Source organism: Daktulosphaira vitifoliae, unplaced genomic scaffold, assembly GCF_025091365.1.
Source record: "Daktulosphaira vitifoliae isolate Bord-2020 unplaced genomic scaffold, ASM2509136v1 Scaffold_3, whole genome shotgun sequence".
Classification (NCBI taxonomy): Eukaryota; Metazoa; Arthropoda; class Insecta; order Hemiptera; family Phylloxeridae; genus Daktulosphaira; species Daktulosphaira vitifoliae.
The window spans coordinates 8046464-8063314 of record NW_026099574.1 but is presented as its reverse complement, the minus strand read 5'-3'; the positions used below and the strand labels follow the sequence as shown (position 1 = coordinate 8063314).

General features: G+C 26.1%; 1 protein-coding gene across 1 annotated transcript; it reads left to right on the top strand.

The window, feature by feature from the left end:
• Positions 1-496: 496 nt before the first annotated feature.
• Positions 497-10349, top strand: LOC126902017 (uncharacterized). Its single transcript, XM_050679039.1, has 4 exons — positions 497-655; positions 6689-6840; positions 7187-7821; positions 10044-10349. The coding sequence occupies exons 1-4, from the start codon at positions 497-499 to the stop codon at positions 10271-10273; spliced, it is 1176 nt and encodes a 391-aa protein (XP_050534996.1). The 3' UTR covers positions 10274-10349.
• Positions 10350-16851: the final 6502 nt, after the last annotated feature.

Genomic DNA, 16851 nt, shown 5'->3' with positions numbered 1-16851 from the left:
GAAAATTTAATGAAGATGAATTCAAATTAACTAGTAAGTTTTTTGAGTTATAAATAAACAATGAATAGTATAGTATTGTTCAGTCATATGCAATTTTTATTTAAATTTTAGCTAAAACTATGGAATTCTGTTCTACAAGCGACGACACAGGAGAAAGTTTGCCTGATAATTGTGAGTTAGATTAAAATATTACGATCTATAAATTATCTACAACGATTTATACATCATTATATTCATTAATTTATATTGTTTTATAGTTGTAAACAATGATGACTTCAGTAATTTGATTGATGGCAATGTTAAAAAAACTCAAGATCAAATATTAAATTTAGAAAATATTAATTTTTCACCGGGTCCGTCTAATAAAACTAATGTTTTGCCAATATCAAGCTCTATAAAACAAAGAGGTACATCAGACATAATGACTTTAAAGTTATCTTCAGCATTAGATAGGTGCAAAATAAGCGACTGAGACGCAGTGCACATTATAGTTGCAATGGCTGAATCATTAGGGCATGATGTCAATGATATCATAGTTAATAGGTCATCAATTAAACGACATCGTGAAAAAATGCGTTGGAATTTAGCTACAGAAATTCGCGACATATTTTCTGTGACTAATCTCAATGCCTTAGTTTTACATTGGGACGGCAAGGTAACAGACACAAAAAAAAAAAAAAAAAATCTTAGTAAAACCAATACCTTCTCAGCTTCGCATCGAAGCTAAAAAAAAATGTATGTGAAATTTCAAACTTAAATGACTTTCTAAAAATGATTTTTTTTTTGAGAAAATTGGCGTTTTTGAGCTCACCTAAACCATTAAGAAGTTATTATTTTATAGTGATTTTCAAATGTGGTATTGTATAGTATATAATCTATGTTTCAACTAAATTTCAAATATTTAAAAAAATTTTCTTGGGATTTAGAGGCCTACAAAGTTAGAAATTTTATAAAAAGACACGTATTCTAGGTGCATTATCTCTGTAGGGGGACCTAATTTCAAAATTTTTTTTTTTAGTTATATATTTGCTTAATACACCATAAAAATTTGAAGTTTAAGATTTAGCATTAGAAAATCAGTAAAAATCCGTTCAAAATCATGTAATTTAATAGTTTTTTGTTGTTTTCAAACCATGTTTTTGTAATTTTTTTTATATTACTGTGTATGTAATATATTACAATACAATGTAACTATTATATATTATAATTATTACATATAAACTTTTCTGTGAGAACTGTATAGGTTTTATAGGTTATATTGTGGATATTTTAGCTTCGATGCAAAGCTGAGAAGTTATTAATTTTACTATGATGTGTTTTTTTTTGTGTCTGTTACCACTTTTCTCAGCTCTCACCGAACGGATTTTTTTAACGATACGTCAAAAGATCACAAATCGTATCTAGTCGAAGACATTACCCTTAAAAAATAGAAAAAATTTCCCCCGTTCCCCGTAAATGGGGGAAACCTCCGAAAAAATTACAAATTTAAAAATCGCTAATTTTCGAAATTTTTTCAATTTTTTTTCTAAAAACTGCCGTAACTTTTTTAAAAATGAACATAATAATATAATTCTTTCTTTTATAGATGCATGATGTCATTACCTATCATTTGATATATTTTTTTTATAAATCTGACTTTTTACCTGTCCACAGGGGGGGATTTAAAATGACAACTTTTTTACAAAAAGTTAATTTTTTCAACTTAAATTTTGAAAATGTTCCGGAAGGTCTGACACTTTTATATATATCTTAAATTAAAGCTAATGTAATATACTTTATAATGGTAAAAAAAAATTTCGGACTTTATTTTATCTTCATGGTGAAAACAGACATTAAACTTAATAAAAAAAATACGATTTTTGTAAAAAAATTCTTTTTTATATTTTTAACTTTATAATGCTATAACTTCTCGAAAGATGTATGGATCAATATAATTCTTTTTTTTGTAGATGCATGATGTCTTTACCTATCATTTGGTATATTTTTTTTATAAATCTGACTTTTTACCTGCCTACAGGGGGGGATTCAAAATGACAACTTTTTCACAAAAAATTGACTTTTTCAACTTAAATTTTGAAAGTGTTCCGGAAAGTCTGACACTTTTATATATATCTTAAATTAAAGCTAATGTAATCTACTTTATTATGTAAAAAAAAAATTTCAGACTTTATTTTGTCTTCACGGTGAACCAAATGTTATTATTGTGTGAAAATTCTCAATTTTATTTATTACATTTTTAACTTTATAATGCTATAACTTATTGATAAGTGTATTGATCAATATAATTTTTTTATGGGAAATACTATTTTTTAATATTCCTTTTTTCATTCGACATACTTTATCTTAATCAGGATATTAATAAGGAACTACCAGTTTATGAAGCTTTTGGAATAATCCACCAATTTTTAAAATTAAACACTATCTAAAGATTTGCATCGAAGCGTTTTTTTTTTGATAGTGATTTTAATCACTGTCAGATATCATTATACTTGATCCAACTATGCCACGTCACTACTGTGCCGCGACCCCTCTGTGCTGGGTTTTTTTTTTTAATGTTTTTTTACATTGAAATAGCCATAAAAATCGGAAGGTCATAAAAAAAAAAAAAAAATTGTTTTAATCTAATTATAGCATAAATAATAAACCCTGAAAAATTAAGCAAAATATGAGGCGGTCGTGTAACCACTTCTGGATGATTTGGCATGGATTGACCCAGTAGCTTGCTGTTCTACATAGAATAAAATTCGACTTGAATGATGAAAATTTTAAAATATTACATTTAACATATCATGGTTATAGGTAAACCTCTACAATTATAGATTTTAGACTAATACAACACAAGATAAGATAAACATTTATCGATCTTGTGTATGATTAAATGTGAAAATGGTCATGTGTTGATTGAATATTATAAAAATAAAATTGATTTAAAGAAAAGTCACTCGTGGTACTAAAGAAATACTATAAATAATCAAATAATTAAATTTAAAAAAAAAAACAAAAAGATATATAAAATTAAAGATAAACAAATTTAGTAGAGCAAATTTTTTTTTTTTTAATTTAAAGCTTTTTTTAAATTTTATTTCATTTTTTATGATTTATTTCAACTAATACTAGTTCAGTGCTATAAAATTCAACTTAATAACTTAATTAATTTATATTCAAGTCAGTATAAACATTTGAAAAGGTTATAATGGAGCGTTGAAACTATTAAAGTAAAGAAGTATAAAAAATAAGCTGTTTAATTATTTTTAAATTACCAATGTATTGTTATCGCATGTAAAAAATTCAATAAATTTTTAAAAATAATATATCAAAATATTTGTCTTTAAATAAGGTTTTTTTTTTTGTATCTTGACTGACCAACAACCATCAATGTTGCCAACTTTTTGACGTTCGAGGACCATGCCGGATACTGTTTCACCAACGCCAGCGAAGATGCCGCGATATTATGTGAAGATTTTATTTTATTTATTGTTTGTTTACATATCTTAAACAAACAATGATGTAATTCAAATCACTTCCTGTACAGCATTGTAAAGCACATCTCTCTTTTAATTGCCACATTAAATGTTATTACTTTAATTTATTATTACAGACATAAAGGCCCTCTGGGTTCTGGTCCATCCTTTGACATCCGTCAAAGTCACTCTTATTTTTTCTCTTCTGGCAATCACACTTAAGTAGTTAGCTTTACTCGTTCTATTATTTTGCAGTCATTTTACTTATTTTTTAATACTTATATTGTTTTTTAGTGTCTACTTCTTTATAGGCTTATAGTCTAACTAAAGATATTTTCTTATTGTGATAATTATTTAATCATTCACACTATACCCTTATATAATAATCTGTTTTCTTAATCAACATCTTATAAACCTATATTACTCATTTCTATTGTAAGGTTTCAGCAAAACCAGAGGGCCTACTATTTACTCACTATCCAAGGGAATACTGAACAGTGACCTAGTAACCGAGCCAAGCAAGATAGTACTAGTTGACGGAGCTACTAAGTTTTTATTAAAAAAAAATAGTAATAAAATGAGAGAAGAGTAAAAAGAGAAAGGCCATGTATAATATAATCACATTTTTTTTTAATTATTTAAAATTGATATTTATAATTTTAAATATATAAATTCATAAAGAAAAAAATAAAAACCCTTCACAGGGGGGTCGCAGCACAGTGGTGACGTGGCATAGTTGGATTAAGTATAATGATATCTGACAGTGAACATAATCACTATAACAAAAAACACTTCGATGCAAATCTTTAGATAATGTTTAATTTAAAAAAATTGGTGGATTATTCCAAAAGCTACATGATCTGCTATTTCCTTTTTTATATCCTGAATGAAAAAGGAATTATTAAAAAATATTATTTTTCATTAAAAAATTGTGTTGATCCATACACTTTTCAATAAGTTATAGCATTATAAAATTAAAAATGTAAATAAAATAGAGAAATTTCACACAAAAATATCATTTAGTAACAATTTTCACCGTGAAGACAAAATAAAGTCCGAATTTTTTTTTTCTATAATAAATTACATTACATCAGCTGTAATTTAATATATTTATAAAAGTTTCAGCCTTACTGTAACACTTTCAATAGTTTAGTGTAAAATTAAATTTTATATGAAACAGTTGTTATTTTAAATCCCTCCATGTGCGCAGGTAAAGGGTCAAATTTATAAAAAAAAATATACCAAATGAAAGGTAATGATATCATGCATCTATCTAAAAAATTATATTGATTTGGTTATTTTTAAAAAATGTATGGCAATTTTAAGAAAAAAAAATTGAAAAAATTTCGAAAATTAGCGATTTTTAAATTTCTAATTTTTTTGGAGGTTTTCCCTATTTATGGGAAACGAGGGAATTTTTTTCAATATTTGAGGATAATGCATTCGACTTGGTACGATTTCTGATCTTTTAACGTATCGTTGAAAAAAATCCGTTGGGTGAGAGCTGAGATTGAGTGGTAACAGACACAAAAAAAAACACATTATAGTAAAACCAATACCTTCTCAGATTCGCATCGAAAAAAAGGAAAAAAAAAGAGGTGCTATATATACAACATTAATAATGGGGTAGAACAGGGGTTTTCATGATATACTTGTTGTTGTTCGTGTTCTAGAGTGATGGCCCACCACTGGCCATAGTTGCGCCTCACATCACCATCATCATTAACATCTCAACGTTTTATTTTACAAAAAAAACGGAGGACAATAAAATGCAGACAATGAAAACGTGGTTTTCACCATAGAAAACAATATACAAAAAACACGACTAGTCGCCTCGGTTGTATAACTGAGAAGAAAAGAAAAAAAAACCACTAATAATGACATCATGTAAGTGGCCGGTGATCATTGTGCCAGGTGGTGAAGTTGCCAACTTTGAATTGGTTCATGGGGAGTTACATAAATGTAGGGATGCACTGTGTGTGGTTAAACTGTCACAACAAACCGATTGGACATTCAAATAAACACGGAGATGTGACAATAATCTAAAAATTACTTTGAGAAAGATTTTTTTAAATTAATGAATAATTGCAGTTATTGATATGTTTAAAAATTAGAAATATATGAACATAATTATAATAAGATCGTTTTTTTTTGTTAACAGATAAAATGATAAAACACAAATAGAAAATTTATTAATAAAAATTTATTATTTAAAAAAAAATAAAGTAATTAAAAACATTGAGAAATAATTAAAGAGTGGGTTTTGTTTCATTTTACTATAAGAAATTAGCTTCAAATAAAATTTAGATAAATTTCTTAATTTTCAATCTCAAACATCGTTTGAATATAACAAAAATACAAATTATTGTGAAATTTTACTGATTCATAACTAAGCGTTTTTTATGATAATGAGGCTAATTACTGTGAAATATGAAGCATAGTTGGGAAATGTCCGAACTATGCTGTGTCTCCATAATGCCACTACCCACTGTGGGATTATTTTACTGTAAAATTTAATTTATTATGGTTTATAAAATTGAAAATAATTAAAGTATGAATATTTAAATATACAAGTGTAGACCTACTAAATTACTCTGTATAGCGAATTTTCTTTTTTAATTCACGATAAATACTAAAAATAATTGCTATATGATAAATTTATGCAAAAATTCAAAAACACTTAAACAAATAACATCAAAAAATAACATGGTATATAATTAAGTACAAAAAATTGTTAAGTAAAATATATAATAGCTTGTAAAAATACATAAAATAGTTCTAATTATTAGTGTTTTATGTTAAAAAAACAAACAATGTTTATAAAAAACATTTTATTATTATTGCACATTAATTTAACTTTTGGATTATCCTATAATGATATTCACTGTAATTTCATCAAGTATATGTTAAATTTTTTTAATCATAACAATCGATATTTAACTGAAATTAGTGAAAACGTAGAAAACTATAATGTGCATACTTTGAAAAAATATGGCAACACAATAAAAACTCATGGCGAAATTGTACTAGTAATGTTAGATGTTATAAGGGCAACTAATAAAAATTTATACTCGAATCAATTGATGTCAGTTAATTTATACTTAAATAATGTATCTAAGTATGTAAATTTCTATGCTAAAAATAATGATGGGATATTTGATATGTCAAATCAAACATCAAGTATTCTTAAAAGTTACATGATTCTTCATAATTTTTATTTAACACAGTTTGAGAAGACGATACAGACATTTTGCAATAATGTGATATATGATGAAGTATTTATTTATTGTCCTGATTACAACGAATCAGGAGAATATACTCTCGAAAATTTTCCATATGTTGGAAAAAAACTTAAAAATCGATTACTGCAAACTGATAAGCAACAAAACAAAACGGATGNACCGATTATTACAAAATAATAAGCAACAAAACAAAACGGATGATAACATAAGTAATTTAAATCATAGTGAATTGTATAAAGTTTTTAGTAAAGCTATTAAACGGTATCGATACTGGGAATTCTTACCAAAAAATTTAATATTTTATGACTTTATGATAAAAAATCCCAAAATTTCGGAAAAAAAATTAATAAGAAGATCTCAAGATAAGCAATATCCAATATTAATAAACGGACGGTATAAAAATGTTTTAGATATGATTCGATTTGCACCACTCATTTTAAAATGTCCTGATAAAAGTTATTTGAGACTTTTTGATATATTTAGATACGTCAAATNTCATTTGCGACTTTTTGATATATTTAGATACATCAAATATACTTTTTATAAAAAAGAAATAGAAGTATTTCTTACACTACTACTAACAGCAACATTTCGTCCTATAGCTTTACTCGTAAATTTCTTTGTCGTAATTCTTAGGAAATTATCACGCGAATACGACTTTAATAGTAACGAACAAGAAGCTTTAAAATACTATGAAAATATTATTTCTGTTGGTAAAAGAATAATTGATTGTTTTAACAATTTTGTTAATTTGAATCTTTTTGGTGACAATCCAAATCAAGTTTTTTTAGAATTTTTAAATAAAACTATTAACTGTTATAATCACTTAATTCAAAAAAAGAATGATGATCTGGTAAATTTATGCAATGATTTACAGGATACATTAAAATTATTTTTGTATAATAACAAATTTAAGATTAATATTCTTACTGAACATTTTACAAATGATATTAATGATAATCTAATGAATGCATTGGTTGTGAACCTGGAACAATCAGAAGAATTCGTAGCAGAATTAATAAAACATAATAAATTCTTTAAAGTAGCAAAAAAATCATGTAATATTAATTGCACGTTGAATAATGAATACACATACGTTTTCAATGGATGTATATTACGTAAGATTAATTATTTATCATATTTTATTATATTATATACTAATTGGGTTGAATGTTTAAAAAAATTTAATTTATCGGACAAGTTTGAATAATGTATGTGAAATTTTAAGATATTTCTGAAATTTAACATTATTATTTTATTATAATATTTTTACACATTATTTAAAAATTTATTTTTAAATAATTATTTGACCCTTATTATTGAATCATTATAGTAGATATTGAGAACCATCTATCAAAATTAACTAAATAATGAAATAAATTTAATTACTAATACATTATAAAAAAAAAGGTGCACTGTGGGGTTGCAGCACAATATGCACGTGACATAGTTGGGACAAGTATTTGGGACTTTTTCTTTCACTTCTAAATTTTAATGTTATTACTTATTATTAAAAAATAAGTATTTACTTATAAAAAAATAATTAAGAACAAAAAAAAATTGTTTTTAAATTAATACTGATTTTGATTATTAATATGTTAAAAATCAGGAAAATGACATTTAACCTATTTTTATCCTTAAAGGGTGATATTTGTGAAAGTTTATAGTAAAAAAAATTAATTTATAGCCATAATTTTTAGCTTAATTTGCAAGTATGAAAATGACATTATTAAATAGAAAATGTTATGAGAATTAAAAAAATTGTATCGTAAGATTAATATGAGTCAGGAAATTTTATAATTACTATTTATAGTAAATTTATCAGAAAATTTAATATTTATTTTGCATTTTTATCGTAATTGTTATCTTAAAAAGAAAAAATAGTAATCATGTCCAAATAACTTTTGGTGATTAAAAAGATTCTACAATTGATATATAAAGTGAATTAATTTTAATGATTTACTTTAACTAAAATAAACAATAAAAAAAAGTTGTTAAAAAGATTTACTCAATAGAGTCTTATTATAAAATTTCATTATCAATAAATCGATTGATAATTCAGGAGAAACTAAGAATCATTTTTTTTAGAAATTATTTATATTCTAGTAGTAGCACACAAAAATAGAGTAAAAAAATTTGAAAAAATTATAAATTAATAGTTTTAATTGTCTGTATGGAGAACATGGGATAAGTAACTGTTTAATTGATAAATTAGAATTTTTTTTTCAATTTTTGAGGATAATATCTTCAACCAGATACGAATTGTAATCATTTGACGTATCGTTGAAAAAAGTAAATCAAGTGAGAGCAGAGAAAATAATTGATAGTCACAAAATAATACCTTCTCAGCTTTGCATGGAAGCTAAAACCTAAAATATAGTAAAATAATTTTAATATGAATATGAAATTTCTTCTCGCGTATGGCGACTACAGTGATGGGATCCTTGATCTTTATTGAAGTTATTGAATCTAAATAAGATAAAAATTAAAGGAGTTGAAAGTTTATTATAACTTAAAAATAATTAAGAGAAAAATGCAAAACATTACTTGTCATACAAAGGTTTAGATCCTTGTATGCCAAGCGCGTAAGTCACAAGTATTACGGACTCGGCAACCATATGTCGTTTCCATCGACTGAAAAAAAATGGCAATTTAAGCTAGTTCAAAATTCAAAATTATTTTTCTAAAGAATAAACTTAAAAAAAGCAAAAACATTTAAATAAGTTTAACTTTCTATGCTATATCAATTTGATTTATATAATACTTATGAAAATCAGTGTGTTCTCCTTGTCAGGTATTTTAAAATATAATAAAATACAAAACCTAGAATTTTAACACAAAAATAACATATTTCTGAATACTGTAGTCATTTTCACCGTAAATACAAATCCATTGGTCAAATTTTTTTTTTCAACTTAAAGTATATTACATAAACTTTAATTTAATATATGTATAAAAGTGTCAGTAATTCTGGAACACTTTCAAAAAATTACATTAAAATTTCGAAAATTACCGATTCTAATTATTTTGGAATTTCTCCCATTTACGGGGAACGAGATTATTTTTTTTAATTTTTAAAGGTTATATCTTCGACTAGATACACTTTGTGATCTTTTGACGTATTGTTCATAAAAATCGGCCCAATGATAGCTGAGATTGAGAGGTAACAGACACAAAAAAAAAACACATCATAGTAAAATTAATACCTTCTCAGATTCGTGTCGAAGCTAATAAATTAGTTTTACATATTTTGTGCTTTAAAACATTGGAAGTTTTGCCTTTTATCAACTTTTTAAATAAATCCATATCAAGTAAAAATATAATTTTTATTTATTTTTAGACACGCTTTGTAAAACTAAAGATATTTACACAGAACTATATAAACTCAACGGCGATGCAGCCACTCAAATCGGCGATGTCAAAGAAAAAAGTGATGCTGATGATAACGAAAATAAAAACAAAATTATTATGGAGCATCAAAATTACCCTAACAAAAATAAATATGAATGCAATATAGACTGTAATTATCCCTATCCTAGGTACATAATAGATTACATATTGTTTTTATAAATTGTACTTAATATAATATTTATAAATAAATATTCAGAAGGGTTGAGTTTGAGATTTTTTTATTAAATTATAAATTATTCAGCAAAAAAACATAAAATGTAAATTTTTTGTTCATTAAATTTTATAGCTGATTAAATCAGACTATTCAACCTTTTAAAACAATTGCAAAGTTAATTACCTTGTTAATTTCTGTTGTTGTTTAAAGCACCAATATTCTTTTTTTTCTCTATTAAGTATAAAATAACATTTTTAAACGATAGCGATAAACAGATGATGCTAATGCCTCGAAATTATCACTTAAAACCTTTCAATTGTCGTTGACAAAAATCATTAACGACATTTTACTCTCTATAACGGTAAATAAAAATGTGCTTAGTACGCTTCACAGTTTATTTTGTTACATTTCAAATAATAATCTTCTCTACTGACAAGCTGATTTATAATATATTCAGCCAAAGCATTGCCGTTTTTTAGTCATTCTTTGAATGTCGTCCTATACTCACAGATTAAACAGCTACCATATTTGTTGTTTATACACCGCTTCAATGATTGGATTTATCAAAAATATATAAGTATAGGCTTACCTTACCAGTGAATGACAACATCACATTTTTATAAAAAATTCAATTCATTTTTTTTCGAGAAGTTGTAGTTGCCTGTATTAATAAATACATTATACAGCAGTGGCGCAGTCAGAGAGGCCAATAGGGCTGCATAGCCCAGATAAATTTTAAATAATTACTGTGGTCCATGAAAATAGTCGATTATGTCAAGCTTGTGTTTAAAACTGTTGTTTTGTTAGTAGAATTAACGTTCACAGTCTGAAATTCAGACTGTTAACGACATTCATGATTTAAGTTTAACAGTTATTTAATAATTAAATAAATATTAACATTACATGATTTTTTGTTATTATAACTTTGATAAATAATATTTTGGTAATTTATAACATAATTACAAATACATTGTAAAAATGTATTTTTTTAACGCAAAATATGAGGGTTAAAATTTTTAGTTTCAACTTTGATTCTCGTGGGTTAAATAATGTATAATAAGTATAGATCACTTGTGGCAATTAATATTTAAAATATAAACATAGATGTTCGGCCGCCGATCGGATATAGCTCCACTTGCGTACCACCGGTTCACGCGAGTTTTGTTGCGCGTCGAGTGTGTACAGCGAGTCTGGTTTTGGCACTTATGCTATTAAGAACGATCCAATGACGGACAGTGTAGTGTCTCAACTTGAGAGCCCACAGCTAAGTTCTGTGATCACCAATTCGATAGCAAAGAGAAATTTCGAATGTCCATCCGCTGGTTCATGTTGTGAAGAACGTGTCTGGTCCTTGTATGAAGACGAAATAAACAAAGTAACCAGGTTGCATATATAAAATTTAAATATATAATTGTATAGTAATGGTGTATTGATTCATGTAATATTGCATTTATCCATAATAAAATTTACATTTGTTCTGTCAAAGAATATTGTCATTAACTTTTAGTTTAAGCAAAAGTCAAGTGGTGTCCATAACAGGCGAAAATACTGGGTGCCCCGACCAAGAGGTGTTTTCGAGTCGGTGGCATAACAATAGTTAATTACAAAGAACTTAATATAAGGGAGAATATAGAAATGTTAAAAATAAGAATAATTTTATTATATATCATTTTAAATTATAATATAAATATAAATACATTTAAATTTTTAACCGATATTTTCACGTTGCTCAAACCAAAACTGCAAACAAATCAAAAGGTATCAGTATATGAATTGTAATGATACTAAAACAATTACTAATATTGATTGATAACACGGAATGATTTATAAAAAGTTCTATAGTAACTATAGATATTGTTATAATTTAATTATAGGTAAACCCGTTATTTTTAGTAAGCCTGTGTTCGTTGTGCAGTATTTTTATTTAAAATAGGGCGCGGATCTTCTTCTTTATCTTATTCCTCGCCTTAATCCTCACAACTTTTAAAATTTAAAAATAACTTTAATTTGAATTTTAGGAATTCAATTTACAAAATTTAATTATTTACACAGTATGATATTTAAGTTTTATGAGCCTGTTCTAATGGGAAGTCCTTTGTTAGTCAATTATCTTTGGTAATAGACAATCCATGTAGAACTTTTCTAATAGTGGCCACATATTATTCCACACTTCATTTTTTTTTCAATTTTATCAATTACCATACTTAAAAGTAAACTTTACTGGTCGTACATTTAAGTAAATGCTTTTTATATATTGTTTTTTTACTATATTTTACATTTATATTGTCCTGTTATTTGATGATCAAGCAGTTTATGTATGTGTACATTTCAAATAAAGTTCATAACTTAGTGTGCAACTGACAAAAACTATGGAAGCTGAGAAAGTATATGAAAATTATTTTTATATATACGTACCTCACCAGATTTATTTTTTGCGCCACTTACAATAGCGTAGTCACAGGGAGTTTAAACCCCCCCCCCAAAAAAAAATTATTCAAAAATAAAGTAGAGGTGCAATTTAAAATTATTTTTTTACACTTTGTTAATAATATTATCAATTTATTTTAAAAAAAAAATACATCTTTAAATATTAAATAGTAAAAATTGTTCCATCAGTACGACGTAAATACTGATGCGATAAGAATTCTGAAAACAAATCTGAATTCAGTAAATCTGAATGTCACTTAGGTATCGGTCAGGCCACTTTTTTAACACGCCTATATTAGTTTCACTTGTATGTGTGATATGTGTTTGTAACTTTCCAAGCATCACGTATTATCATTCTCGCGTATCGTCTATGACCTTGAAACTAGACGTCGTAACGCATTCACACCACCCCACTCACCACACGACGACAACACTAATCCTGTATAATTTTATATTTTTTTTTTTTCGTACCCGTACACACGTACCTGTCATCAATTATATATATATATATATATAAACAAATTTTTATTTTGACTGATCAATACCGCCCGCGTGTAATGCGCCTTACGTATATATATTTATATATTCCTATCGCCGCTGCCGCCGTTTTTACCTTATGTATAACGTTCCACTCGCCCACAAAACACAGCTATACCTCGTGCATGATACTTTTACGTACATAAGTCGCTTTAATTGTATATATATATTCTAATTACTATTAAAAATGTATATTAACACGCTTTATCTCATTAAGAGATATAGAGTGTATTCATTCCGATTACAAAGGATGATTCCCGTATCGTCATTTTTCGTCACTACCTGCATGTTCCGGGAGTGGGTAATTTGCGCGCCTGCTACTTTCCTTGATGTGGTAGCTGTTTCTCAGACTCCCTCTCCAAAATCAAACCCTGATTTCCCGTTTCCCATTACAACCATGATATTGATAGTAACTACTATCATAACATGAAACTAAAAAGTGCAAAATAAATATAGTTTAAAAAAACTAAAAAAACACGCTTTTAAACTATATTTATTTAAATTATGATTCTTTCAATGCAAAAATTTATTTTGAAAAAATTTAANATTTAAAAATAATTTTTAACTTTTTAGTTCGATGTGCTTTAAAAGCGTGTTTTTTTAGTTTTTTTAAACTATATTTATTCAAATTATGATTCTTTCAATGCAAAAATTTATTTTGAAAAAATTTAAATTACTCAAAAATGTAAACTGTACTTAAGGGTTAAANACTATATTTATTTAAATTATGATTCTTTCAATGCAAAAATTTATTTTGAAAAAATTTAAATTACTCAAAAATGTAAACTGTACTTAAGGGTTAAAAACCCAGCACAGGGGGATCGCGGCACAGTGGTGCCGTGGTATAGTTGGAAAAAGTATAATGATATCTGATAGTGATTAAAATCACTATCAAAATAAAACGCTTCGATGCAAATCTTTAGATAGTGTTTAATTTTAAAAATTCGTGGATTATTCCAAAAGCTACATGATCTGCTAGTTCCTTATTAATATCCTGATTAAGATAAAGTATGTCAAATGAAAAAGAGATTATAAAAAAATATTATTTTTCATAAAAAAATTGTTTTGATCCATACACTTTTCAATAAGTTATAGCATTATAAAGTTAAAAATGTAAAAAATAAAATCGAGAATTTTCACACAAAAATAGCATTCGGTAGCCATTTTCATCATGAAGACAAGTCCAGAGGTCAAATTTTTTTTTCCATAATAAAGTACATTACATACATACAAATCTTTAATATAAGATACATAAAAAAGTGTCAGACCTTCCGGAACACTTTAAAAAGTTAAGTTGAAAAAGTAAAATTTTTGTGAAAAAGTTGTCATTTTAAATCCCCTCCTGTGGGCAGGTTAAGTGTCAGATTTACAAAAAATATATACCATATGATAGATAAAGATAAAAAAAAATTATATTGATATGTTCATTTTTGAAAAAGTTACGGCAGTTTTTAGTAAAAAAAGTGAAAAAATTTTGAAAATTAGCGATTTTTAAATTTGTAATTTTTTTGAAGGTTTCCCCCATTTACGGGAAACGAGTTAAATTTTTTCAATTTTTGAGGGTAATGTCTTCGACTAGATACGATTTGTGATCTTTTGACGTATCATTGAAAGAAATCCGTTCGGTGAGAGCTGAGAAAAAGTGGTAACAGACACAAAAAAAAAAAAAACACATCTTAGTAAAACCAATACCTTCTCAGCTTCGTATTGAAGCTAAAACATCAAAAATTTAAAAAAATGGCCTGACCGATACCTAAGTGACCTGATGCTGAATTAAGATATTTTTTCAAATTTCTTATCGCATCAGTAGTTTCGTCGTACTGATGGAACAAAAACGGGTTGTTTTTGACTAAAAAGCAGTCGGTACTGAAAAACATTTGTTACTATGCTCTTACCACTTATATTACACACGCTTTATTTCCGTTTACTTAATTCGTAATATTAATTAGCATACAGGGATATGCTGATATCCTGATGTTTCCTCTACCTCTTTTTCCTTCAACATTCATTTCTATAACTTCTTACAGCTTCCGATTCTTTTCTCCTCATAACATGACCAAACCATCTAAGTCTATTTTCTCTCATTTTATCCACGATTGACGCTACCCAACCTATACTCCCTCTTATATGTTCGTTCATTATCCTATCTTATCTAGTCACATCACTCATCGCGCGGATATAGATCTAAATACATAATTTTATTTGCATTCTGATAAAAAAAGAGCACGTTTCATTACACCTCAACTAAGATGAGAATATTTTATTTTAAATATTTTCACATACTTTTATGTAAATACATATTTTGTGAATATTTCATATTTTTGTATAAAGTACCTGTAATATGTAAATACATGTTTTATCACTTTGTATTAATATACATATTAAATAAGTTAGATTTGCCAAAATTTGACTGTCACCCCAGTACATTCTGCAATTTTCGTCTGTAACGCTTACATCATGCCAAAATGCAGCAGCACAAAAAACAAGAGTTGCTTTGTGTTCACTTACTAAATAAAAAATCCAACTTTTATATTTTAACAAAAATTGACTTAAATAATACCATTAAAAGAATAAATATCAATATAACTTAATCTGATCAATTATAGTGTTGTTCACTCCATAAAAGTTAAGTCGATACAGTTAAAGTAATTTATTTTACTGCCAATAACTTCAAAAATACCATTAAGAAAATTGTTAACAATTAATTTTTTCTTAGATTATTCATTTTCTAAAATTTTAACTATTAAAATATACTTAATTATTTGTTTATTAAATCAAAGAAAATATTTGTTTACGTGTATTAAAATTAATTCAAGTATTGGTTATGCAATTAAGAATCTATTAAACTGATAATACAATTTAATCGTGTATAAAAAAAAACTATAAATCATAATAATTATGATGGAATTAAGATAACTGTTGAAATGGTTTAATCATAAACTCAATTTTATATATTATATACTATATATAAAATTGAGTTTATGATTAAACCATTTCAACAGTTATCTTAATTCCATCATCAAAATAAATGTCAAACTAGGTATATGCTTTAATACTAATGGTAGATGTATATTTTGTTATTATCCTACACATAGAGAATGATGAATTAAGAATAACATACACACTTTTTAGAAACTATTGAATATTTTCTATTTTTATTAAAGAAAATATTATTTGACTTAAAAATGTTTGCAATTGTATGCAATCAAGTAATTTTTTTTTATACTTTCAGGTGTAAATATATAAATTTAATTTTTTTTAATGGGAATTTCTACTTTCAATTTGAACATATGGTTTGAAAGCATGTTTTAATAATTTTTTTTATCCAATAAAACTTTTACGTTTTAAAACTGTATAGAGATTTAAAATAAAAACAGAAGTGATTTTTATAATACCGTAGATAACACTAATATGTTTTAATTAGCCATAAGTTATTATCGGTAATTATTATAGATATTGAAAGTAACAAATAAGATGATCAAAATTATCTATAAAACTTGATTATGTCACAAAGAAATAACAATAACAAAAATTAAGAATTTTCGACATAATTATGAAAACAAAAACGCGCAAGTAGATAGGTGTTTCACTTAATAGAAATATTTAGGTTATGATATTT